Source organism: Nyctibius grandis, chromosome 4, assembly GCF_013368605.1.
Source record: "Nyctibius grandis isolate bNycGra1 chromosome 4, bNycGra1.pri, whole genome shotgun sequence".
NCBI classification, from domain to species: domain Eukaryota; kingdom Metazoa; phylum Chordata; class Aves; order Nyctibiiformes; family Nyctibiidae; genus Nyctibius; species Nyctibius grandis.
The window spans coordinates 70,206,079-70,232,491 of NC_090661.1; the positions used below are offsets into that span (position 1 = coordinate 70,206,079).

At 48.3% G+C, this 26,413-nt stretch overlaps 1 protein-coding gene across 1 annotated transcript; it reads left to right on the plus strand.

The window, feature by feature from the left end:
• The first annotated feature begins 17,685 nt into the window (after nucleotides 1-17,685).
• BMP4 (bone morphogenetic protein 4) lies at nucleotides 17,686-20,642 on the plus strand. Its single transcript, XM_068398862.1, has 3 exons — nucleotides 17,686-17,797; nucleotides 18,303-18,679; nucleotides 19,638-20,642. The coding sequence occupies exons 2-3, from the start codon at nucleotides 18,310-18,312 to the stop codon at nucleotides 20,477-20,479; spliced, it is 1,212 nt and encodes a 403-aa protein (XP_068254963.1). The 5' UTR covers nucleotides 17,686-17,797; nucleotides 18,303-18,309; the 3' UTR covers nucleotides 20,480-20,642.
• Nucleotides 20,643-26,413: the final 5,771 nt, after the last annotated feature.

Here is a 26,413-nt window from a genome sequence, read left to right on the forward strand (position 1 = left end):
AAAGCAACCCAGACTTCCACAGGTAAGTTAATTTTAATGCCATTTGAAAATGAATTAAAATAATGAAGAAACTGGATCACAAAAGCTTTCTTAAGGTGCAAATGGCAGAAGATATTGCCTCGGGTTGGCTAGTCTTGCTCTCTAGATGACACAAAAAAGTCGTAAGTAGATCCAGAACCATTTTGCTTCCATTGAGTTTAGTGCCAAAGGAAAATGTTTCCCTTGCTGTGTGCAGCCTCAACCCCTGTCTCTGAAAGAGTGGAAATGGAGGGAAGATGGAAAGAAAGATCTGAAAATGAATGAGTGTCTTCTGCTTTGTAGCATAATTTTTAACCTTTTCATGTTCCGTTAGGTTGTGAAGCAATCTTGGTTTGCTTGAGGCCATAAGATGGAGATTTCTTTCACCATTGAATGATTATATTTGTATTTACTTCACTGGCCAGAGAGGTTTTTTTTTTGCTCCTCTGGCTGTACGTCTAAGAGGATGGTTGTCTTGAATGAATGAGTATGTGGAGAAGCATCCCCTTGTTTGTGTATATTGAATATTGTGTGCGCTGATAGGGGGAGTAAATGGCTTTTACAGCAAAGGATTGTCTGCAATTGCAGGAAGTTTTGATCATTTTTTATAAAGCAATTCCACTGTCCTTTGCATTGGAGGTGAACTGGATGGGTTGACACAACTGGTACTAGCAGAACTGGGGTTCAAAAATCCAAACCCTACACGTGCTGTGGGGTTGAGTTGCACACTTCAGGGGAAAAGGGGAACTTGCCTGCCAAGGTTAGCCATCAGTGCATGCTCTGTGAACATGTAGTACCATGTGTTTGCTGCAAAACTCTCATTTTGAGCAGTGCACGGGGGGTGATGTGCATGGTTTTGGCTATGAACCCAAGGATCTGAAGTGGAGGAAGCCCCCTCAGTCGGATGATTTCCTGCTGGCTGGGTCTGCAGGCATCACTTCCAGATAGGACAGGATCTACTTGTCTGGAGTCCCACATCTCTTATCTAGTTGAAAGCTTTTGAATTGGGTGCAGACATATCATTTTATAGCAGGACCATAAGAGAAAACATGTGCAGGGCCATAGGTCTGTAAAAATCATCCTTTAATTAATTGTCTAAATAGAAATAAATGCGGATGTCTTCAAATGCACTGCCACTATAGATAAAACCAGCAGCAAAAGTCTCTGGGAGTGTTAAAGAAAGATTTTCTCTTTCCCTCCTACGGAACAAATATACTTGTGATAATTTTCACTGTAATAAATATATACTAGTAGGAAAAGGGGCAGAGAGGACCTTGAAAGATCATCTGTCCTTCTACCCCAAGGCAAGATTTGCCAGGTCTGAGCCATTCCTGGCAAATCTTCGCCTCAACAGTGACAGAGGGATATGTAGCTCCTTGACTAATTTACTCCAGCGCTCACCTGTCCTTCCTCTTAGGAAACGTGTCTAATGTTTGACCTAAATCCTCCTTGCTGCAATTTAAACCCATTATTTCTTGTCTTATACCCAGTGGACATGGAGAACAATTTATTACCTTCCTATCTGCAACAACCTTTTACATAGTTGAAGGCTGTTATCATGTCTCCCCCTCAGTCTTTTCTTCTCTAGACTAAACAAACCCAATTCTTTCAATCTTTCCTCATAGGTCATGTTTTCTAGACCCCTGATCATTTTTGTTATGGAAATAAACATCCTTTAAATCAAGTTCTGTGAATCAATCTTGTGTAGAAAGGAAGGGAAACAGAGAGGTTAGAGTTAGCATTGGGAACAGGAATCTGGTGGTGAAAGAAGCGAATTTTCTGAGGTCTATTGAGAGTACAGCTTTCCATTCTTCTTTGGGTTTAGGAAGTATATTGAACAAAATTTTCTTTCCCCAAATTTCCTTGGGAAACTCTTTTACATATCTGCTACCAGAAGGAAGACAGTATTTCATTTCTACAGGTCGTATGCAAAGTGGTCTCTGGAAAAGCATTGGGAAGGGTATCAGAGAGGGGTAATATTTAATCTCATTGCATGTCCATCATGCAGACTTTCTAAAATCCACTTGACTGCAGTAATATCAACTCTTGTTCTCCAACAAGTGATGTGGGTCATCCTCAAAAGATAGTTTAAAAGTGGATCATAACTCTAGGACATTTAATGCAACCAGAGACTCAACACAGAAGATGCTGATGAGTATTTACCTTCTGTTTTGGTTGTAATATTCTCCTTTATTACATGAGCTGCTCAGAAAATATTGGAAATACCAGTACAAATGTTTCAGCCACAAAAACATATACCATCCAAGGCTGTAGTCTATCTGAAAATCTATGTTGTAGAAAGGAATGCTGTAAGGATTGCCACCATTTCTCCCTGTAAGGGTGGCTTCTTTGACAAGAAGGAGAAGACGACTCTTGCTGCTCCTGTGTGCAGCCATGTGTCAGTGCAGCCATCTACCAGAGCCCAGAAGTCTAACCCTTGTCTGCTTCGTCAGCTCCATAGAGTATTAGCCTCTGTATAATATCCCACTCATTACCAAATGGCTCAGATCAGGTCCTCTTAAAAGCTTAGTTGTCTACATCATCTTGACCACTGATTGGATCATGAACCTGAGGGAAGAGATAATAGCTATCCCAGACTAAGCATGCATGGAAGTGTTGGATCAAGATATTGATCCAGCAGGTCCTGAGCAACCTGCTCTATCTGACCCTGCTTTGAGGAAGGCATTGGACTAGGTGACCTTCAGAGGTCCCCTCCAAACTCAGTGATTATGTGATTCTGTATTCAGGGCATTATATTTGTGCAACAGCTGATTTAGGAAAGCACCTCATAGTTTAGACCCAATGGCTGAAAAGGCATTATCGTGAGATGGACATCCTGGGCCCTTTCGCTTTGGATCGACTATTTCGGGATTCAGAGAAGGTGGATCTGATGCTTCTTACAAGTTTCGTCTCTTCTGTAGAGTCGCTATGAGCTGTGTCTTTGACACTGAAGGGTCAAGGAGTTAAGATTACCCCCGTCAACCCAAAACTGGGAGCTACAGAAGGATCCAAGAGAAGTTTCCTGTATTTATCCTCCTTTCCATCCTCAAAACAGCACGGGCCAGACTGAAGCTATTTGAGGTGTTTTTCTAGTTCCTGGATTGTGGAGGACTATGCTGCTAATGCTTCTTGGCAAGTGAAGCCTGCAACATCCTTTTTTGGTGGTTCAGTTGGGCGATGCATTGACTTGCAACTTCTCTGTTACTCAAAGGTAAGTGTGAAGCTGTGGAAAATCAAGTTTCAGATCAAAGACACTGCAGCCACATGATGCAAAGCATTCAAGCAATCACTTTTCTTTTAAAAAATATTCTTCTGAAGGCTTTATGCTGGGTTCAGATATCACCTGTCTTTCCACAGCCTGTATAAATAGTAAAGCCAGCAGGAGCACCAGGCTGCGTGCTTTGGCTAACTTGAGAGAAATGTTGTGTGCTAACATCTGATCCAGATTCCTCATTAATGGACACGGAAATATGGCCTCATTGTTCAGCCTGTAGAACAATGAACTTATAAACATGGAAGATACATCTCTCACCAGAGACAACGCTGATTTGACCTGTCAGACATGTTAAATTTCAGGCCTTGTCTGTGATCAAGATAGCTGGGAGTTTAACACTCTTTAGCAGAAGTCCAAAATAAACAAGGTGTGGTGAAGAAAAATGCTTTTGCTCTGTGCAGATTACTGGGAATGGTCTTCCTTTTGCTGTCTGACCAATGGTAACGGCTCGCTTATCTTCCAAGAGCCAGACTCTAGAGGGATGCACAAGTGCTTCCTCTAAGCAAAGTGAAGGAGGCCGGGGACAATATTTTGGCTGAAGCGAGACACGTTTGCTCTTGAGATGCCAGTAAGCACATGCATTCCATAAAGCAGTTTTTCTTTGATGAGTTTGGTCTCATGATGGGACTGTGTTGTAGTAATAGCCGAGAAAAGGCTCTGGGTTTAAATATTCTCATTTTTACAAATATCTAAGAAACTCTACTTCCCTTAACTAGTTGTAAATGGTATTGTAACAGAATCAGTCCTATAGCCACCAAAGACAGGCTTCCAACATTAGATACAATACTAAAAGTTGCACTTCTGAGATGGTCTCCATGTAATTTCTCACATATGGACCCTAAAACCCCAGATGCTCTAAGATGTGTTCAGGACCCTGTAAGACACAGGGCCATCACTAATTAGCAAAGCCCCTGAGCACGTGTTTAATTTTAAGCATGTGCTTTTCTCTACCACGAGTCCATAGGACTTAAGGACTTTAAGTGAATGGGTTTAGGGATATGCTTAAAGATAAGCACATGTTTAGTTGCTTTCTTTTACTGTGGCTTTATTTGTTTTTACAGGAATAAGAGAAAATAAAGATCTTATTACAGATCAAACACAAATAAATGTCCAAAACACAGCAGGGAGGCTTTAGGTCTTGGTTCAGAGCCCAATGAAGTCAATGGAAAAACACCTCAACACCTCAGTGGACTTCGGAGCAAAGTCCTCAGAGGACTGATGATGAACCCACTGCAGAAACTTGTTGAATACCTCATGTTTCTTTGCAAGGTTCCCGTATCTTTTATCCAGATGTTGCTAACAAGGATTTTTATTAGCTGCTGAGAAGTACGAGAGTGGCAGTTTTTCAACTCTTAAAATACATGTAGATATAGATGAGGTAGAAATAGTTTGCAGTAGCGATTAGGGTCTGTGGAGCTGTGAGTGTATTTCAAAAGCTCCTCGGTTCTTGTCAGTAGAACCATTTCTTGGTCCCACTGATCTTAAAAGTGTTTGCACTCTTTCTTTCATGAAATGCAGTGAGGCAAGTGTGACATTTCCTAGGGTAAAAGTTGCCTCTTTGTAGAGGGAAAGGTTTACACAACAGGAACAGCAGGTTCCTTTGAATAGCATTCATCTTTTCTGCCTTTAGATCTCTACACTGTATGCAGCAACACCTGAGGTTACTAATTTAGATTCCCTTTTAGGGATGCAGGGAAATAACCACTGTTCGAAAGCAATTTGTTCTTTTTTTTGATGTACATTTCAGGATGAGACGATGCTGGAGGTTTCTCTGCTTGACCAGCTGAATTTCCACCCATACAGCTGGATTTTGATCCTATGGTTCAGGCTGAAGCTTTCCTTACTTCTGCAGAGACTGCCCTAACCAACATCAGCAGAACTGCCTGAGACATCAGCCATCACCCAGCAGGGAAAATGATCACGCGCTGTCTCGTCAGGCTTGTCATGAAGGTAGGTGTCTTAGAACGTGTGTGTTTCTGCCTCCTCCTCAGAAAGTCATTTGGGTCACAGTACCAGAGCCATGGGACAAGCTTTGTCCAAGCTAGCAAGCAGAGTGCCCACCTAGAGTCTCTGGAGAACTGGTAAGGCTGTTTCATGCTTGCTAAGCTGATATTGCTTCCTCTTCTATTATTACTTGTGTTTACTAGGTCAAATTGACACTGGTCTGTAAGGATGTGTTATGGCCACATCAGAGCACCCATGCAGAGTCTCTGGAGAATTGCTCAGCTCTTAGTACGTGCTAAGCTCATGTCACCGCGCTGTCTATTATTGCCTGTGTTTGCTAGGTCAAAGTGACATTGATCTACAAAGATGAGCTATGGTCACACCTTCTTTTTGCTCTGGAGAAATATCCTCTGTCAATCCGGGCATTACTTCCCCATGGATGAAAAACTTCTGATGGTATCCACTGACAGTGGCTCTGGGATTTGGTGTGCTGGGAAAGGGCCCTGTACCAACTGCTTAGCACAATGCAGCTGTACCATTCTAAGGTTAACAGAGTAAAAGATAATAAAGTTATATTATTTGCAGCTTGGATGCTCACTAGGTGAGCCCCACAAAATCCCTTTGATGTTTTATTCATTTTTGGTATCTTGATCTTTAACTGAGATCTCATTTTAAGGCTAGAGAAAAAAATGCCAATATTCACCAAATTCTAAAATGCAAAACCAAAATATTGGACCTGGTCTTTCTTTTCCTTCGTGGTTCAGAGATTGCAGGGAAAATAATTTGAAGCATTTCCTTCCTATGACACCAAAACAGAGCCTGGCTTTTAAATAAGTATTTCTGTCGAGTGCCAAGAGCTGTCCTTTTTTTTCAAGCCATTTCACAGAACTGGAAGACACAAATCAATAGGTAAATGTGCAGTACTAGTACTGTAATTATTATTTCTACTTTTCTTATGATTATGATGATAGGAAACATTTCTTACTTGTTCCCTAGAAGAATTATTTCTTCTACCCAGTCCCTGTCTTCAATTTTTGTAGTCCTCTGAACAGAATCTGCAGTCCTTAGTCACAGAAAAAAAAAAAAATTGGCTTGAAAGGAAAATGCTAACTCCTTCAACGAGTGGAAAAATATTTCTGTTGCTTAAACGTAGGTAATTAGACTGAGGACTTTCTCCAAAGTAAACCTTGACAATCTAACAATCATCTTTGGCTTTTGCACTGCGTGGAGTTTCTTTTACATTGTTAAATGCATTCCATGTTTCAGTAAATGACACCAGGCTCACCAGCAGTGACTGAGTGATTAGTTTATCATCCTCTTAGTGCAGCCATCTAGATCTTCAACTCTTTAAGCAGTGGCATTTAAGTCTTGAGAACACCCAGGATCATGCCTGAGGCTTTAGACATTCTCAATTCAAGCAAATCTTGGACATCAAGTGAGAATGAAGAAAAGAAAGTAGGTGAATGCATTCTGGTAACACTTTAAACAAGTCAGGTAAGCTAAATTGCAAATAAACACCATTTTTTTTTTTGCAGAGGAAGCCAATTCCCCTTTCCTGGGACCACTTAGGTCATTAGGTGTCTGAGCAGCACAAAATTACACTGAGGAAATCTAACAGCATACAAAGAGAGCGAAGGTTGACAAATCTACGTTTCCTAAGACCCGGGGATGTGGGGCAGGTTTTTTTGGCTGGATTTACTATTCAGCTCTCATGGGGCAATAAAATGAACAGTTTTACAAAACAATTGATTATAAAAAAATTACGTGAGCTGAAACACACTATACCAATGCCCTTGTGCTAAAATCTTGCCCATGCAGAGGTGTGTAAGTACACAAAGCTTGGTAGTAACAAAAGTCTTTAGAGAATGAAGGGCCGCTACTTACTTTGGAAAAGAAAGGTGCAGGAGGATGTTCAGACAGAAGGAAAAGACTTTGACCTGTGAGCCGCTGACCAGCTGCGCCTGCTGCTCAGCATCATGGATCTTCACCCATCATCTGATCCTGCTCAGTAACACGAGCCAGATCACTCTGTGTGCCCTCTGCCATGGGAGACAAGGAGCTGCTCACCCTGTAGAGACAAAGTGCTTTGGGAGCTCTGTTGCTGGGAAGAGTCTGAAATGTATGAACACTGCATTTACATGCCTCAAGCAACAAAACAAAGCCCAGCCTTTATTTATTTTTTATTTAAAAAATGCCTTTCATCTGCTGACTGGGGGTTTTTGGGTTTTTTGGTTTTGTTTTGGTTTTTTTTCAGACTGGACCTTGAGTTTTGCTGGTTTGAGTGAAAGGAGTTTTTGCCTGGCAGGGCAACAGTGATCCTGTGTGGACAGGGAATGGATGATGCTCATGAGATAAATTCTCTGTAACCTGAAAAGGGTTGAGAGTGGATTGGGAGCTATCTCTGAGACAGCAGAGCTGTGCACCTTCTGCAAACATAGGCAGACTAGTTATGTCTCCAGTTTTGTGGTGACTATTGCTTAGCCCCCAGGCCGTAGCTGTTCTTAACCCTGTAGATGCATTCAGGCACCTGCTTCAAGTACCGGTACCTTGCAGAAAACATGATGGACGTGACCCAGTTGTGCCATCCATTTCAAGGTACCTCCTTTGTGGTGGTCTCATCTTGAGCTCTTGGTGGTTTACCAGCTGGGGAACCTCTGAAAAAGGAATGGTGACTGTGCTGGTGGCTACCAGTGGTCCCAAGAGAGAGAAATGAACCACACAACAGCTTTGCAAATCCAAACTGTCCTCATGACACCACACTGAGAGAGATTCTGTCAGGCTCACCTTGGATGGCTGCTATTATGTGCTTTGGATCTGGGGTTTGTCTCTACTATACCTGGCTCAAGTCAACACTCATTGACTCTAAGTCCTCTTTGGCCTTCTAATTTTATCCTCTGCTCTTCAAACATCTGTCTTAATCTACTTCAACCCCAACCCCACTCAGCCTTTCCTCTGTCTTGCCCATGCTCAATCGAGCCAGAAGTGGACAGGCAGCAGGATTTCCTGCCCCACTTTGCCTCTGCACCTAACTGTCACATGGGGAAAGAGGGGTAGGAGATGAAGTGACTTTCTGAGGGCCTCTGGAGGCAGGACAGATGATTCTGTGGTTTTGGCAGCCATGGAGTTAGCTCAGTGTTGGGTCTTTGTGAGGCATGTTTATAAGCTGATGCCACTTTCATAAATGACATTGCACATTTGCTCCTTGCAATATTTCTTCAAATTGGGGTATGGTGTCATTTGCATACAATAGCTGGTTCTGAGTCCTGTTGCCTTATCAGGTATGTGTACAGAGGGTGGGAAAAGGCAGCAGAGTCAGCAGGATGGAGATTGGAACAAGCAGGAATGCAGGGTGCGACCAGGGGAACAAAGACGTCCTCAGGGAAATTGCTGCAACTTAGTTCTGCTTTCCATGACTTAAAGTGTAACACCAGTGTGCCCAGGGGGCTGGTACTGGGAGATAGCAGTGTTATGCTAACACTGGATCCTGCACAAACAGAAACTGCTGATTCAGACCCTTCATCCTGAGCCTTTTGTTCAAAAATCTAGTTTTAAGCCTATTTCTCTCCATGGCTGGGTGATGCTGTGCACCTGCCAGCTGTGTCATTCTGGGTTGTCTTTGCAGACCAGTGCTAGCCTGTTGTGACACCTTGGTGCCTTTGGCTTCGGTCCCATTTTCTAGAATTGCACTTGGCCTTGCCTTGGCCCTTTGCCCAGACCGAATTTGCCTTCTTGGTTTTCACTTCTTTCCCATATCGGTTTTCTCTCCTGTTCTGTCTTCCTGCTTATCCTCTGGGGTCTGGCTCTGTAAACCCTTCTGCTCAGGTGGACATCTGTGTGGGTGAGCAACCCCTCACTTCCAAGGTCCCCTCATATGTAAGAGAAAGTGAGATATGGGATGTCTTCAGACTCACTCCCTTTCTGCCATTTCATGTTTTTTCTTCTTTGAACTGATTTTTAGATACTCCTCTCCTAAAAGTCCCTCTTCTCCCTTTTTTTTATGAGCCGGTTCCTCAGTTTTATTCCTCTGTAAGCTGTTTGGTGACTGGTATTTTAAAAAATAAAATAAGTAGATCCTGCCAACGGTCTTTAATAGAAAGCCTAGTTTGCCTGTGGGATTAGACACGCACGGTACACACGTACAACGCTGGTTTGCCCACATCGTTTGGATAAGGTATCAGAGAGTACAGACTGTCTTTGCATTGAAGCCTGCAGGTCAAGAAATTGGCCTCCCTTCAGTTCACAGGCCGTGTGGCTGCCAGCCAGTAATCTAAAGCCCTGATGACTACTTCTGGAAAATGCTGGAAACCCACCTCTGACTACAATGTGTTTAATTCCTAGTTTCCAGACATATTCGCTTTCTCTTCTTTCTTACGGAGGAGATTTTGCTTCTGTAGTTTTTGAAATGTCCCACAGCAACGATTCCCTTCTGCTCTTCTTCTCAAGCAGACGTGACAGGAGAGAGAGTCAGCCCAGGCCTGTCTGCTGTAGATGAGACGTGAATCACCATGTGTCTCTCCACGATGTATGGGGCAGTACAACTTCTGTTTCACGTGCTGTAAAGGAAAGATCATAGAGGGTCTCTGTGTGATGTTACTCTTCCAATATGTTCCCAGGGGCTGGAGCCCCACTGAAATGGTTTGAAAGCCTTCTGTTTGCTGGCTTGGAATTTGAGGACCTGTTTGGAACTAATGTTTGGGTTTGCTTTATTTCTGAGAATGGTGCAAAATGCTCTTGTTCTTCCAGAATGGAGGTTCTGACATGCCTTTAATTCTAATTGCCTCCTTTCCCCATTTCTTTAATTACTCTTCACTGTTAAGCATATGCTTAGCCACTTGGATAAAGCAGGTTCCTGGTGAATCAGCCAGTGTCACAGAAGCACAAAGCTGAACTTAGACCTTCTGAAGTCCAAATCAACTCCTTCATCATTTGGCCAGCCTTCCTTTAGGCATCCCAGTACCTGCAGCACTGCACTAAACCTATTGGCTTTGAACTTCCCAGGTAGCTAAAGGCCTGCTTTAGGCTGCTGAGTCAGTGTCTGTGTGTGATGGAAGCAGTGAAGGGGAAAACACGTAATTGCTTATGTAAAAAAGAGCCAAAAATGAAATAAAGTTTCACTGCTGTTGACAGAAATTGTGCCCCTGCTCAGGTACTTTTGGGTAGTAGTTGTTTGGGAGAGGAGGTGGGCTTTGATTCTGCTTATAAGCGTTTTTTGTTGCTCGAGAAAGGAGCAGAGCAGGTAACAGTAAGTAAGAATGTCTCTACCTAGAAAATAAACCCAGTTAACACCTCACTCGTTAGCTTGCTTTATCAATAATAAAAGAGAGCCGTGCCGCTCTGTAGTGAAGTAGGTCCTGCTCAAAGGTTTGTCAAGAAGGACTGCAGGTTCTTTTGGCTCCTTCCTTCTGCTGTACAGGACATTGCCCCTTTCATGAGGATTAAACCTGTAGGATATTTGCAGTGACCTGGGTTGTCCTGACAAAGCTGCTGCCCTCACACGGATTGTTTTGTACTAGAACAAGCCATCAAGGTCCCGCCTTGGTTGGGATCCTGCTGCTCTTAGTACGGTTTAGCCAAATGTGAAGGATACGTGTGTGTCTGCGTGCATTTGTGTGTACACACATTTATATACACATACATGTTTATAAAAGTACATATGACACTGAGTGAGAAGTAGGACAGTAGCTTGACAAGGAATACCTACAGAGCCCATACAACCTGCAGCCTCATGTACACGTGTGTGTAGAAGGAGCCTTTCCCTCAGAAGTGATCTCTTTCTTGTCATGTGTCTGTGGGAGGCTCATGCTCTGTTCATACACGTTCATTGTGTAAGGTTATTCAGTGAGTACCTTCTCAGAACGATCCTTGGTCTGATGATTATTTGTGAGCATGTGCTTTGTCACCAGGTAACTGGTACAAACAAGCCCCACCAGTTTATTATTGCTGGCGATGGAGGCCACAGGGCATGTCCGTGTTTCCTGACTGGGAATCCCTAGCAGGATCAAAGGCAAGTGTAGAGTCCTGCACGTTGGGAGGAATAACCCCATGCACTGGTACAGGCTGGGGGCTGATCTACTGGAGAACAGCTCTGCAGAGAAGGACCTGGGTGTTCTGGTGGACAACAAGTTCACTATGAGCCAGCAATGTGCCCTTGTGGCCAGGAAGGCCAATGGTATCCTGGGGTGCATCAGGAAGAGTGTGGCCAACAGGTCAAGGGAGGCTATCCTGCCCCTCTACACAGCCCTGGTGAGGCCACATCTGGAGTAACTGTGTGCAGTTCTGGGCCTCCCAGTTCAAGAAAGATAAGGAATTACTGGAGAGAGTTCAGCAAAGGGCTACAAAGATGATCAGAGGACTGGAGCATCTCTCTTATGAGGAGAGGCTGAGGGAGCTGGGTCTGTTCAGCCTGGAGAAGAGAAGACTGAGGGGGGATCTTATCAACACTTACAGACACCTTAGGGGTGGGTGTCAAGAGGAGGGGGCCAGACTCTTCTCAGTGGTGCCCAGTGACAGGACAAGGGGCAATGAGCACTAGCTGAAACATGGGAAGTTCCATCTGAATATGAGGAGGAACTTCTTTACTTTGAGGGTGGCAGAGCACTGGCACAGGCTGCCCAGGGAGGGTGGGGAGTCTCCTTCTCTGGAGATATTCAAAACGTGCCTGGATGCGACCCTGTGCAACATGGTCTGGGTGACCCTGCTTTGGCAGGGGGTTGGACTAGATGATCTCCAGAGGTGCCTTTCAACCCTTAACCATTCTGTGATTCTGTGATTCTGTGATCCTTCCTCTCTGCTTTCAGGTGAGGCTGTTCGCATTAATGAACTCAAAATTCATCGATGTGCTGACATTTCCCAGCACTTGTGATAGTGCCTACAGTAAAGTCCTTTGCTATTGCTGAAAATCAAATAGAGCTGCTGTGAACTATTTCTGCAGCAGTTGTCCTGCTCTGCTTATTTACGCCTTGTACTAGTGTTTGAAATCACTAAAGCTTCTGATGATAGCAGATCTCAAGATACAATTAAAGGACAAAGACAAATGTCGGCACCTCGGAGGTGCCACGTGGTTGTGTGGAACGGTAGATTTGGCAGCGTTGCCAGACAGTGAGGAAGAGCAAAGCATTTGAAATATCAGAGTGGCAGCCAAACTCAGACAAATCCACATATCAGTGCTGGAGACACACTGAAGTGGTATGTACGCTAAGGGAGCTGCCAGCGCTTGTGGTCTCCTCAAAAAAGTATTCATGACTCAACAGATCCAAAATGAATCTGCTTATCTTAGGTAGCCATATGGCCGTATGGCGTTGGTTAGGAGAATGATGGTCTTTATTAGTAGCAGCTACAATTTCAGAGCAAGAGGAATGTGTTCTTCACCTTCTAGAGGCTCTTCTTGCTTCTCAGGGATGAGGCTTTGAGTGGAGCAGTAACATGGAGCGGAAGCAAATGTGTGCTAAAGGCAACATTTCTTTCCAAAAGCTGCATGAGATCAGTGCATATTCTTCTTGTGACATTGATCAAGGAAACCAATCGATGTATAGATGGTTTTACAACAGATGGCTTACAGAGGTGTTTCTAACACAGTTCAGGAGAATTTTAATAACAGCCCATTAAAATGGCTCTACCTTTATTTTATGTGTTGTGTTGCTGAAGCACTGCCCTAAGACCCAGGCCTCCTAGTTTCGATGCACTGCCCAAGCATTTCTTAAAGGACAAAATCTCTGACCTACGAGGAACGGCTGAGGGAGCTGGGGGTGTTTAGCCTGGAGAAGAGGAGGCTCAGAGGTGACCTTATTGCAGTCTAAAACTACCTGAAGGGAGGTTGTAGTGGAGTGGGAGTCGGCCTCTTCTCCTGGGCAACTAGTGATAGGACAAGAGGACACAGCCTCAAGCTTCACCAGGGGAGGTTCAGGTTGGACATTAGGATGAATTTCTTTTCAGAAAAGGCCATTAGACATTGGAAGGGTCTGCCCAGGGAGGTGGTGGAGTCACCATCTCTGGAGGTGTTTAAGAAAAGACTGGACACAGCACTTAGTGCCATGGTCTAGCTGACATGGTGGTGTCAGGGCAACGGTTGGACTCAATGAACCCAGAGGTCTCTTCCAACCTGGCTGATTCTGTGATTCTGTGATTCTGTGATATTTAGCAGCAGAGATCTCACACTCTCACAGCAGAAGACGGACAATGTATGTATGAAAAGCAAGGGGTGACATTTTCAGGCTGGCTCAGTCTTGGGGATCTTTGAAAAGTGACAAATTGAACAAGTCAAGTAAAAGCAACTGAACATTCTCCCTGCATGGGACAGTCAATCTTTTAATAGCATTTGCAAAACAATAAAAATCGTCTTAAAAACTTAAAATTAGAAAAAAGCAGACAACCCTACTGTTTCAACTGCTGAGTATCTGATTACCAAAGACTGCCTTTTTATAACTGCATTTTTTTAATGTTCCCCCACAGTGTTTTTGTATGTATTTGTAAAAAAAAACCCCAACAACTACTTGGAATAAAACAGCAATCCTAAACCTGATTCTCTTCTGAGCTCAGGAGTGGTTCTAGATGTGGTCCTGACACCTCAGCAGAGACATATTCACGTAAAGCCAAAATAAAGTCCAAGCTGGGCCCAGTCCTGTGTTTCAGAAGTATGGATTTATTCCATAGAGAAAGTAGAAAATGCTGATAGAACAGGCCAGCTCTGAAGAGTTCAGAGAAATCAGGAAAATCTCAGAGTGGTTGTAAAAAATGTTCCTTTTGCCATTCAAGCAGCTGCACTTGTTTTCACCGGTTGTCGTCTGGCTCTTCAGTGAAGAGCTACTCTGGAAAATGTAATTCCTTGGAGTTGTTTGCTCAGTTCTCTTTGTTTTAATTGACAAGCTTAGGCAGTTGAAAGGAAAGGGTAGGAGGGAGTTGATCTTAGCACACTTATGGGCATCCCCTCCCGTAATTTATGTCATTAAAACATCTCTGACATAGGACTTTATTTATTTATTTATGGTTTTAGGCTTGTTTCTGCTCAAGCACAAATCTGGTGAGACGAGTTTTTTTTTTTCGCAAAGCATGTTGTTTGCAAACTTTGGAGCCCAAAAGGTGCAGCTGCTCTAAAAATAACACTAGGATGCAAGAACTGGTTTGGGAAGATCTCTCTCTGCTCAAGTCCAGAGGCATCTCCTGAAATGCTGCCATTAGGGGAAAAGTTTGCCTTGGAAGCAGAGCTGGCCTAATTTCTAGAGGTGCTGAACATCGACATGCAGAGACCATTTGTAGGTCCTGAGCACACAAAACCTGGAAATAGGTCACATGTTAGTGGCTGGGATTTTATCAGGAACGCATTTGGGCAAATCCACAATTACCAAGTAGAAACAGAAGAGGGCAAATAACTGCCCCTCGGCTAGTGACCTCTGCAAGCAGGGCTGGGTACCCAGACTCTAGGAGACCTGCCAGCTCCTGGGCCTCTTGCTGCCACCAAGGAAACAAGTCTTCTGTCACAGTCAAGGTCTGTACATACATGAATCACCTCTTTGGCCGTTCTTTGCAGGGCGACGTCCTCAATGACCTGGTGATTATCTTCCAGAGGAGGCCAGTGGTCTTGCTGTCCAGGTGCAGAGATTCCCCAGAAGGTTTTTCATGGAAGTCAGAGAGGAAAAAACCTGGCAGCAGAACCCCGAATACAGCTGGGACTGGATCACAGGCAAGAACCACACCAAACCCCTTCTCACCCGTGCGAGACGTGAGGTGAGGTGTTTCTTGTGTTGAGCGTAGACACAATGTTCTCTATTTTGGATGTGCTGGATCTTTAAAATGCACAATGTTGTATCTACTGCTTAATTAAGCAGTGTTTGCTTTTCAAACCTTCCACATTTGTATTTTTAGCTCCATTTTGGCATTCGCTTTTTTGGTTGGAATATATAACACACTGGGTTGTTTAGTGTGCCTGGACCGAATTCAGCCTATGTGTAACTCCACGGGCTTGAGCAGAAGCTACGTTCAAGGTGAATTGCTCTCCATGGGGCTAAGGAAATACAGCTTCTGTAGAAATGCATTTCAGCTCCCTCAGTAAATGCTACACTATTTCCATCCATGGTTATTCCTTTGTGGTTTGGGTTATGTATTTACATTTTACGGAATAAATACTACAGCTTTCCCCATGACTAACACTTCTTAGTAACCAATAAGCTACTCAAATACGCTATTGCCTCCTACAAGAGCCTAAACCACACTGCTCTCCGCTGGCTTTCTGTCCCCAGCTGGCCACCTCCTTGCGCAGAGCCATGGTTAACCAGCATTACATAAGGAGCTTTTTGGATCTCGGTTTAACGGGATGGCTTAGGAGAGCAGGCACTGGATGCCGTGGGACTGAATTCCTCAGTGACAAACATTTCAAACACAGCCGCTCTCTGATCCTAACAAAATGTGAGTGAGGTCTGTAGACAAAGAGAGCGACGTATCGCTGCTGTTTCCACAAAGAGGGAGCGAGTTGCTTTTCCATATCCAGAGGTCTGTTTTAAGAGCGGTGCTATACAGGCCCTTGCGTAAACTTTGTTTATAGACTGGAGTATTTTCAATGAAAATGTTATTTAACTTTAAAAAGTTGCACAGCAGCTACTCCAAAAATTGTTATTCCTTGTTAAGAAGAACACACAGTGTGATACATTTGAAATGGCGATAGCAATATTTTACAAATTGTGATGGATTCATAGTCCAAATACCTTGCTAACAGATGTTTCTTTTAAACTCGGAGTGGTATAGGAATAACTCAGAGATATTGCGGTGTCAGCGCTGCCTTTTATCTGTGCGTGTCCTTTCAGTGACATCCCTGGGCTTTTCTAATGCACGGGTCAGGTCTGAGCTAAAAAAAAAAGTGAAATATTGCAATAAGTCGTATCTGATTGCGTGTGAGTTTTGGGGCAGCACTGTCAGGAAGCCGAGGCACGCTGCCGCGGGCTTGCCGTATGCTCAGGCACGGTGGCCTGGTGGTTTGTGGGGATGTGCTGGTTTACAGTCATTGTTTCTGAGCTGGCTTTTGGTTGTGGTTAATTGATGAACTGAGGAGTTCCCATGGCCCCTCCATGACCACATCTTCTGGTCTCGTAAATTAACTGACTTTTCTCTCCACGGATGACAGTTTGCCCAACACAAAGGGATACCCCAGCAGGGCAAAGGGACAATATTTTAACGTCCTGGTGGAGTTTGCTTTTTTATTATGGGGTCGTTCAGTCTACTCTGTCTCTCCAAAGTATGTGGCATCTGTCGCTCTTCATTAGGGGGTCTTTCCCAGGAGCTGCCTTCCTCACACCTTGTTCCTACATCACCCCCAGTATGCCCAGTTGATGTGTGCTAATGGCAGACCATTCTGTCCCCAAACCCCACCTGGGGACAGCCTCAAGCCTTGGGAAGCCTGGCTCTTAGTCTCAACCTCAAAACTGGCCTAGGGCAATGCTGGGGTTGAACTGTGGGGCAGGGAGCATCGTTCCTCCAGGAGACCCCTCTTTGTACCCCACTGGAGCAGCCAGCTGTGGCCGTACACAGCCCATGCTGGCTTGGGAAGGCTCCTGCTCCACTTCTAGGTGGGGGTCCGGGAACCTGGCCTGGCGGGAAGGGGGGAAAGAGTTATTCTGGCAGCCAGGCAGGGAAGCGGGAGGAAATGGAAGAGAAAATCCGGATGGCGGGTGGGAACCCCGGGCAGGGAGCGGGACTAACCCCTGGGCCTGGCAGCGGACTCCCAGCCCCCGGCAGCGGGTCGGGGTTTCCAGCAGCGCGGTCCCGCGGGGCCCGGCGGGCGGTGGGAGCACGGGAGGAACCGGGTCTCTGCCGCCGTCCCCTTCTCCGTGCTGCTGCTGCTCGTTCCCAAGGGCTCCCTCCCTTCTGGCCCCGGGAGAGGCGCTTCCCGAGTTTCCCTTCCCGAGTTTCCCAAACCGGCCTCTCGGCGGGTCCACCGCACCCGCGGTGCCCACACACCAGTCGCCCCCCGCCCGCTCCCCGCGCCCGGCGCGCTCGGCGGGGGCCGTGCGGCGACACGGGCAGCCCCGGAGGCACCCACGGCGACGGTGCACCCCGGCCGTGCGAGGAGAGCGCGGGGCAGGAGGGGCCCGCGGGGCGCCGGGCCGGGCCAGTCCCCCGGGGATGCACCTGAGCGGAGCGGGGCGAACCCCCCGGGGGGCCGCGCTAACCCCGGCCCACGCCCGCCGCCGCTCAGCCCCGGCACCGGCGGGGTCCCGGCCCCAGGGCGCAGCCCCTCCGCCGGCCGCACACCCCCCCACACCCCCCCGGGGCGGCGGGCGCCGCGGGCCGGGAGCCTGGCGCGGGCGGCGGGGCGGGCCGGGCCGTCCCCCGCGGGGCCGGGCCGGGCCGGGCGGGGGCGGGCCGGGGGCGGCGGGCCGGGCCGGCGGGGTGCGCGGCTCCACGTGACTGCGGGGCCGGGAGAAAACCGGGGCCGGCGGCGGCGGCGGCCGCACTGCGCCCGGGCGGCGATCGCGGGAGGCGCTCGGCAGCCGCTGCCGCGAGGCTTTCGGCGCGCTGGGTCCGGGCTGGCTCTCCAGAATCATGGACTGTGCTGATATGCCTTGCTTGCTGTCAGTGAGTACAGCCCTCTTCTTCCTCGCCTTCGCTCTCGGCTTTTGCTTTTCGTTACGGTTATTTTAGTGGTTTTTTTTTAAACTTTATCTGGGTCTTGTCCCCGTACCTTCCCCGGCGTCCGGCGGCGGGACGCGAACCCGTGGCTCCCCGTCCCCGCCGAGCCGGGCGCCCGTTCCCCGCCGGGCGCCGGGGCCCCGCCGCAGCTTCGCCCCGATCCGGCCCGGCCCGGCGGGGCGAGCGGGGCCGGGATGCGCCGGGGACCCGCCGGAGACCCGCCTGCCCGTGGGGGCTGCCGGGCGGCGAGCAGCCTGGGGCGAGCGGCTAACCCCTGCCCGCCGGGGCGCGCCCGCTGCCGCTCGGGGGCTTCTGCTGATGTCGTTTTGCCATTTATTATTACTATAATTATTATTATTTTTAAGTTTATTCGGAAGAGGAGGAGGAGGAGGGGGATTGCTTCTCATCCTGACTTTCCTTGTTGTTTGTTGTTGCGTTTTTTACACCCCAGAGACACCATGATTCCTGGTAACCGAATGCTGATGGTCATCCTACTATGCCAAGTCCTGCTTGGAGGTACAAACCATGCTAGCCTGATACCCGAGACCGGCAGGAAGAAAGTCGCAGAGCTTCAGGGACAAGCCGGATCCGGACGCCGCTCTGCCCAAAGCCATGAACTCTTGCGGGGTTTCGAAACAACTCTGCTGCAGATGTTTGGGCTGCGAAGGCGGCCTCAGCCCAGCAAGTCAGCCGTCATTCCTAGTTACATGCTGGATCTCTATCGGCTCCAGTCTGGAGAAGAGGAGGAAAGCCTCCAGGAAATTAGCCTGCAGTACCCTGAGCGATCGACCAGCCGGGCAAACACCGTGAGGAGTTTCCACCATGAAGGTCAGTGATGGGAGGAGGTAAATCCCCAGCCCCAGTAGCGACTGGGATTTCCTCACGTTTGGAAGCTCATAGATGCATTTAGAAGCAGGACGTACCCGACCCTAAATTTATGGGAGGAAAACTGCCCCCCCCCTCCGCCAAGCCTGCTGTGTGTGGGTGACAGGCGTGCTGCTCTGTATGTTTTCCAGCATCCTGTGCTTAACCCGAGCTTGACCATATTTTGAGGTGCTTTCGCTTCTGTTGACAACAGCAAGTTTCCTTCTGTGCCTCTGCCTCGGGGTCACTCCCTGGGCTCGCGTGGATTTAATGGCTCTGGATCGGATGCGGGAGTAAAGTGAGGGCGGGATCTCGCCCCTGGTGTGTTTCTTTTGAACTATCAAAGTGATTACTGCCTGGTTTTGCTCTTAAGAGAAAAAAAAATAAAAAAAACCCCGTACTCGAATTTAATACTTACAGCTGTGTGTTTATAAGGTTTATTCAATAGGCCCTTGTAATCTGATCCAAATGTTTCCTAGCGGATGTTTCTTTTCCAAAGTAAATCTGAATTATTAATCCAGCCGCATCATTACTGCCTTGGAATTTGCTTCTCTTTCTCCCTCTGCCCCGCGCACCCCGTAACAAGGCACCTCTGTGCTCCCTGGTGCCGCACCTCGCCGGGGAGATGATTTTGGAGAGGGGGTGGGCAAGCGAAAAGGGAAAAGCCTCCCCGAAAGGGGAAGCAAGACAGGAAGGGGTGACCTGGTGCGGGCGAGGTGTGCGGAGGGCGAGTGAGCAGCGCCGGGGCAGGAGCCGCTCCGGGTCCATCCGGGAGGGATGCGCGGGGGAGTGGAGAGGTGCCGGTGGCTGCCAGGCAGGTGAAGCGTGGGTGCATGCTGTGGCTGTGGCTGGGTGCCCTGAGGCTGACGTGCTCTTGTTTTGCTTTTTGTACCGCTTCCCCTCCCGCCCTGCTCCCCTCCAGAGCACCTGGAGACCGTCCCGGGTCCCAGCGAGGCGCCCCGGATCCGCTTCGTCTTCAACCTCAGCAGCGTGCCGGAAAACGAGGTGATCTCCTCGGCGGAGCTGCGGCTGTACCGGGAGCAGGTGGAGGAGCCGAGCGCGGCGTGGGAGAGGGGCTTCCACCGGATAAACATTTATGAAGTGATGAAGCCGCTGTCTGAGCGCGCTCAGGCCATTACGCGCCTGTTGGACACGCGTCTGGTGCACCACAACGTGACGCGCTGGGAGACCTTTGATGTGAGCCCAGCTGTGATCCGGTGGACCAAGGACAAGCAACCGAACCACGGGCTGGTGATCGAGGTGACCCACCTCCACCACGCACAGACTCATCAGGGCAAACACGTCAGGATTAGCCGATCTTTACCTCAAGGGCGCGGGGACTGGGCTCAGCTCAGGCCGCTCCTGGTCACTTTTGGGCACGACGGGCGAGGCCACGCGCTGACCCGCAGAGCCCGCCGGAGCCCCAAGCACCAGCGTTCCCGCAAGAACAAAAAAAACTGCCGCCGCCATGCCCTCTATGTGGATTTCAGCGACGTGGGCTGGAACGACTGGATCGTGGCACCCCCGGGGTACCAGGCGTTTTACTGCCATGGGGACTGCCCCTTCCCTCTGGCCGACCACCTCAACTCCACGAACCACGCCATCGTGCAGACGCTGGTGAACTCCGTGAACTCCAGCATCCCTAAGGCCTGCTGTGTGCCCACGGAGCTGAGCGCCATCTCCATGCTCTACCTGGATGAGTATGACAAGGTGGTCCTGAAAAACTACCAGGAGATGGTGGTGGAGGGGTGCGGGTGCCGCTGACCCCCTTCCCCGCTGCCCTCTCCTCCCCTTCTCTCTCCTTCCCGTCCCACCCCAGAACTGCTTGCTATAGCTGGACTCTTCTCTAAACTAAACGTTCACCTTGACCTTATTTATGACTTTATGTGCAAATGTTTTTTTGACAATAATGATCATATATTTTGACAAAATATATTTATAACTACATATTAAAAGAAAAAATAAAATGAGTCATTATTTTAAAGGTAAACGTATTTTGTGTCTCACCTCTCAGGGTGCTGCTGAGGCTGTGCTGGCTGGGAGTGCAGCACAGAATATATCTTCTCTCCTTCTCATCTTCTTCCCCCTCTCCCTGCTTTCCCCCAGCCCCTTTTTCCCCTTAAAAGCTTTGCAAATTTTAGTCTTTCTATTTCTCGCCGAGGTACCGCGGATCCCCCTGTGCTGGGGCTGCGCCACGTGGGAGATGAGGGTCCCTGGAGATTAAGAGCTGCTTCTCCCGGCGCTGGGAATAGAGCCGACCTTGCTAACCTGGCCTGAGCGTTTGCAAAGCAACCCACCAAAAATGCATTTGAAAAGAAGGTGAAGTTTTACCTGAGGGCTTTATGCTAAACCCACTGGGTTTTATACCCTTCGTCCATCTTCAGGATTCCCCAGGTTTTAAAACTATTAACATTTCCCCCCCCCCCCCCCCCCACCACTCCCTCCCAACTGGAGACTGGCTTCTTTGGGAAGCTTCAAAGGTTTGCACGGGTCCTTTGAAGATCAAATCGCTCCATTACAATGCCAAAAAAAAAAGATATCTGCAGCAGTTAAATATGTGTTAGCTAATAGCTACCTGTGCTGCGTCCTTTCCAAATTGCTTCCGAGCAGGAAGGGGATCAGAGCCGAGCAGGTACAGGTAGGGGCCTGATACTGGAGGTATCTAGGGCCTGAAACCCCTGGCTCAAACGCGTCGGGTGGACTGTGTTTGGCTTGGAAAATGGGGAGCTGTGCCATGGGGTGCGTGCGTGGGGCTCGTGTCCTCTGTGATTGCAGGAGTGGGAAGGGAGGGGAGCAGGGTGAGGGTGCATGATGCTTTTTTTTGTGGGTTTTTTTTCCTTTTCCTTTAATGACTGAAGCTTTCCAACCCTCTGAAAGGGGCAGCTTAGTTGAAACAAATAAAAGCTGGAGTGGAAAGCTTGCCAAAAGCTTTGGCTCCCTGAAGAGTGCAGGTGGAGAGAGGAGATGGGAGCCGTGGGGGGGAGGCAAGCATGGCCCTGCGTTTCTCTTGGAAACAAAAAAACCCAGCCCTCCACCTTCCCTGGGCTGGGCAGGCTTTTCCACCCCTCCATCCCACCGGGTGCCTGGTCCCCTCCGCTGCCAGAGAGCCTTTGGGTGGTTCTGTGCCTCCCCAGCTGGGTGCTGCGGGGTCCCCACAGCACCCAGCAATGGGTGTTTGCTACGGGGACGGAGCGTTCCCGGCGTGGCAGGGCTCTGTGGGGATGCACAGCACCTATAGGGCCGTGGCAGATGGGGGGGGGGGATCGCCCCATGGTTGGGGAGCCCCGGTGTGTGTGTAGGGGGCCGGGGTTATTGCTGCCGTGTCTCCGGGGCCCCCTCAGCCCCGAGCTGACACTCTCATTCCTGCCTTTAGAAGGGAAATGTGTGGCCCGGGGCATCGGCGACCTGCTGCCTCCCCTTTGATGCCTGCATATCAGGCATAGCCATGCCAAAGAAAGAATTTCATTTTGAAGTGGCATCAGCTAAAGGCGAGCGCCTTTCAGCTGCCTGACAGGGCAATTACACACATCTCCCCCGATCTGCCCCGTCCCCGATAACCCCGGCTGCTGCGGGGCCGCTGGCCATGGCTGGGGAAAGGTCTTGGGGGCCGTGGGGCCGGCACTGCGGGAGGGTGCCTTGGGAGAAAAAAAATCACTGTGCTTTTTTGAAGAGAAAAAACGTTAAAGAAAGAGATTTCTCCCAGGTTTGCGTCCCTGTTTGCTGGTGCATCCCGGGTTGTCCTGGAGGCTGAAGGCCGTGAGGATGTAACGGAGCAAAGCAGCAAACGGCCTTTGGGTTTAGATCGTTCTCATTGTAGCAAGTCTCCGACTGCTTCTCTGCGTTCCTGCTGCTTTGTGGATCCGTTTGTTTTGGTGCTTATTTTTGCATTGCATTTAAATTATAAAAATCAAAGCTTCGGCCCCATGGAGGCAGAGGCACCTGTGCGAGGGGAGAGGTTGTCCTGACGTGTACGTGACCTTTGGGAGATTTTCCTTTGCTTTGGTTTTCCTGCCCTGGTGCTGGGCTGTGGGTTGGTGAGATCCTGCATGGGGTGTTCTGCTCAGAAACTGTAGGGAAAAACCCAAATGGTTTTTTTGTTTGTTTTCTTTTTAATAAAAATCATAGTATTTCAATTTTGTAAATTTTATATGAATCTAAACTGTGGATATGAACCAGCTGACAGTAAAAGTGATGCATATAACCCAATATTCGTGGGTGCATTAAGCAGCTTACTCAGTGGAGCACGTCTGAGCTTGTGTGTTGAACACAGAGTGCGGGGGCCGAGGGTTTCCCTCCCCGTGGGTGTCCATCCCTCTGTCCCACGCGGGTGGCAGACTGCCGTATGGCCTCGTGCGATCAGAGGGGCATTTAGCAAAACTCTCAACCTGATAAATTGTTTAAAAATAGGAAAACACCCCAAAAATGCCAGGGGAAACTAGAATTGTGTCCCTTCCTAGTTTCCAGCTCATAACCAGTGGTGTTTTTTTTCCCCAGCACTTCAGTTTGTGCTGGGTTTTGGTGGTGATGGTCAGAGCTCTGTTCACCAACCCGGCAAGGGGGAGAGGGGCTGCTGTTGGGAGGCTGCGAGTTAAACACTGGTGTGGAGAGACCCGGGAATTCCATGCAGCGTTTCTGGTCATGGGTTTGTGCATTTGTTGTAGCAGTCGTGTGGTTTAATCCTGTGCTCTGGAATCGGTGTCATGACTGGTCCCGTCCGTTTGCCAAGTGCTGCTTCCTTAGACGTGCTGATTCGGCTTCTTGTTGGCTTGTGTCTCAGAAACCACCTTGCTCATGCAGCAGGGAAGAGCTGGAGGTGGCTTTAGTCTCAGATAGCCAGTGTTTAGCTTTGCTTAAAAGTATGACAAATCTATCTGCTTTATAAGTGCAATAATTCCTCTGACTGTGGAACAGATTATTCCAGAGCGAGTGCTTTGTTTGGGGCGGCTGGCGCAGCAGTCCCTGGAAGGCCTGAGATAAGGCAGAGCAATTTAATCCCACTCTTATTCAGTCCAAGCTGTCAACGAAAGGGGAATGGGGGTGAAGGTGGGTGTGCAGGCACGTCTACACTGTCAGGGCATCCTTGAGGCAGTTGTGGCCCACAGTCCAGCATCCCAGGATGTATGAGACGGCTGGTAGATGCTCTGCGGCTCACCGTGATGTGACTTCATCTTTGTGCCTATGGCAGGAAGGCTGTGACTTTTGATACCTAAAAAATACTGTCATACTGAAGTCTGTGTGGCTTATGGATATAGGAAACAAGGAGAATATCTCAGCAGGGTTTAGTAACCTCCTGCGGCTCCAACTGAATTGTTCACTGTGGTTGTTGATGAGGTCCAGTGGGCGTTGTGCAATAACGTTATTGCTGGAGCACCAGTGAGGGCATGGGGCAAGGCGTGCTGGAAGACGTGGTGCCAGGCCCTGCCGTGTGTCAGGAGCTCCCCCCGGAGACCTGTGGTTACCCTGATCCCATCCCCAGCCCCTCCTCTCTTGGCTTGTAGGATCCCAAGAGTCTTCTGGCAGGACTTTCTTCTCCCAGGAGAAAATTTGCCCCCAAGTCAAAGTTTACAGCATCGTTTTGAGAAAAGCTGCTGTCCTGGAGATGCCGTAATTGAGGAGTGCTTCTCAGACAGCCAGGCTTTGCTCGTAGCCACAGGGTCAGAGGCTTTGCAAATTAGTTTCTAAAAATGCAAATTGGTTTGGAAGAGAAGCACCGAGGTTTGCACATTGCTATTCTGGGACGAGCACGCAGGCTTTGCTACGGAGCCAGCAAAGGAAGACGGAGGCCCTGCTCGTTTTGACTGCAGTGCTCGGACACCTCTGGCAAACTTCTCGCCTGTTACAGTAACGATTAGCACAGTCTAGCTGTGATGGCTTGAAAAACTGTTGAACCTTGGCATGGAGAGATACTTTGTTCTCTTTATTCTGGGGTTTCATCACATGATAGCAGGGCTGAAGGTCCTCCACTGTGCATAGTCCCTACTGAAATCACAGGACTTCAGCAGGTATGAGGAGATATTACTACCCTGCTGCAGATGGATCTTGGGCACAGAGAGATGAAGGGAGTGGGGCACAGTCATGCATGGAGAGCAGGCAGAGCCAGAAGAGGTATCTGACCAGCTCAATCCCTGTCCTGTGATCCAGACGGAAAACTCTTCTCTGGTCTTGAGTCTGTCCTTCTGAAAAATCCATCACTTAACCTCAAACTAGTGGTAGATTCCTGCATAATATAGTGAAAGAGGAGTCTGCAACATCCATGTCGTTCTCTAGGCAGGCATGATAATGACAGAGTATCAGAAGTGACCCAGACAATGGGTATTTCCTTCCCTTCATGGATCCTGCATTCACATTTGGGAGGTAAAATAGGATTTTTAATACATTATTTTCACCTGGCTTCTTAAAGAAGCGCCTCAAACTCGCTCCTTATTTGACAGCAGAGCATCCACCTAGACACATGCAGTGCGTGGAAAAATCCATCAAGCAGCGCTTGCACCTTAGCAGAGCCCAAGGAGGGATGAGGCTGTGGGGAACTCTGGCTCTGTTGGATCAGCCATGGGTCATTTATTCCACCCAGCAGATGAACACATGTGCCGGGACTTTGGTTCTGCATGGTCCCTCCAAAATTTGCCCTGACTTGGAGCCCTGTGCTGTTTTTCACACTGTCAGCATTGTTCATGCCCTTCCTCCTGCCCGTGCCTTGATGCCATGGTTTACAAGAGAATAGCTTTGCAGAGGGCATGGCCCCATGGACCCCTTGTGTCCTCCCAGGACTCTGACTCGGCTTTGCAAAGAGCTGCTCTGAGCCCGTTTGCTGAGCAATGGCAGCAGAGTCAAGGGGAGAGCCCCTGGCATCTGTGTCCACCAGAGATGACATCCCCAGCCCCAGAGGTGTGCTTGGAGGGCAGACCACAAGGGCCACCTCGACCTTTTGCACAACTGAAAGCCATCACCAGTAGGATTTCACCCTAGAAAGGACCTGTGATGAACTGCCTCTTCCATAACATCAGGGAGCCAAGGAAAGCTTTATCCAAACCCAGCCCTACACTTTGGATCGGTTCATATGCTACAGATGTGGCTGCATCTCAACATGCTCACCTGCCTTTTGTGCTCTGTAGCTGGCTGGTTGTATTTACAGCATCAGCATTTCTTCCAGTCTTTTCTTCATTCAGGTGCTGGCACATGACGTGTTTATAAATGCAGATTTTTCCTTTCCACTCTTGGTCTGATTCCCCCTTTTCCTGGAGATCTCAGATGTGCAGATCCAGGAAGACCACACAGTTCCCAGAGGAGAAGTTGGCTCCCAGTTCTAGCAGACTATGGATGGGAAACATTGATGTTCCTCTACATTCACAAAAAAAAAAAATAATATCTGTGCTAATTGTCTCCGAAGGTCCGTCTAGTGCTGTAGGAGAAGGCAGGGACACAGCAAGCCTATAACATTTTTCTGGAGTACCCACCAGCCTCCAGCCATTTACAGGTAAGAGCTGCTGGAACCAAAATTAGAGTAATTGTATTGACATTGTATTGACATGGTGGTGTCAGGGCAATGGTTGGACTCGATGATCCCAGAGGTCTCTTCCAACCTGATTGATTCTGTATTTAATAGGCCAGTGTGAATTTTACTTCCAGAAATTTAGAGAATTACTTTATAAATGTCATAATTCTTTTCAGGTCAGCATTATCCTGTGCCAGTGATTTCCA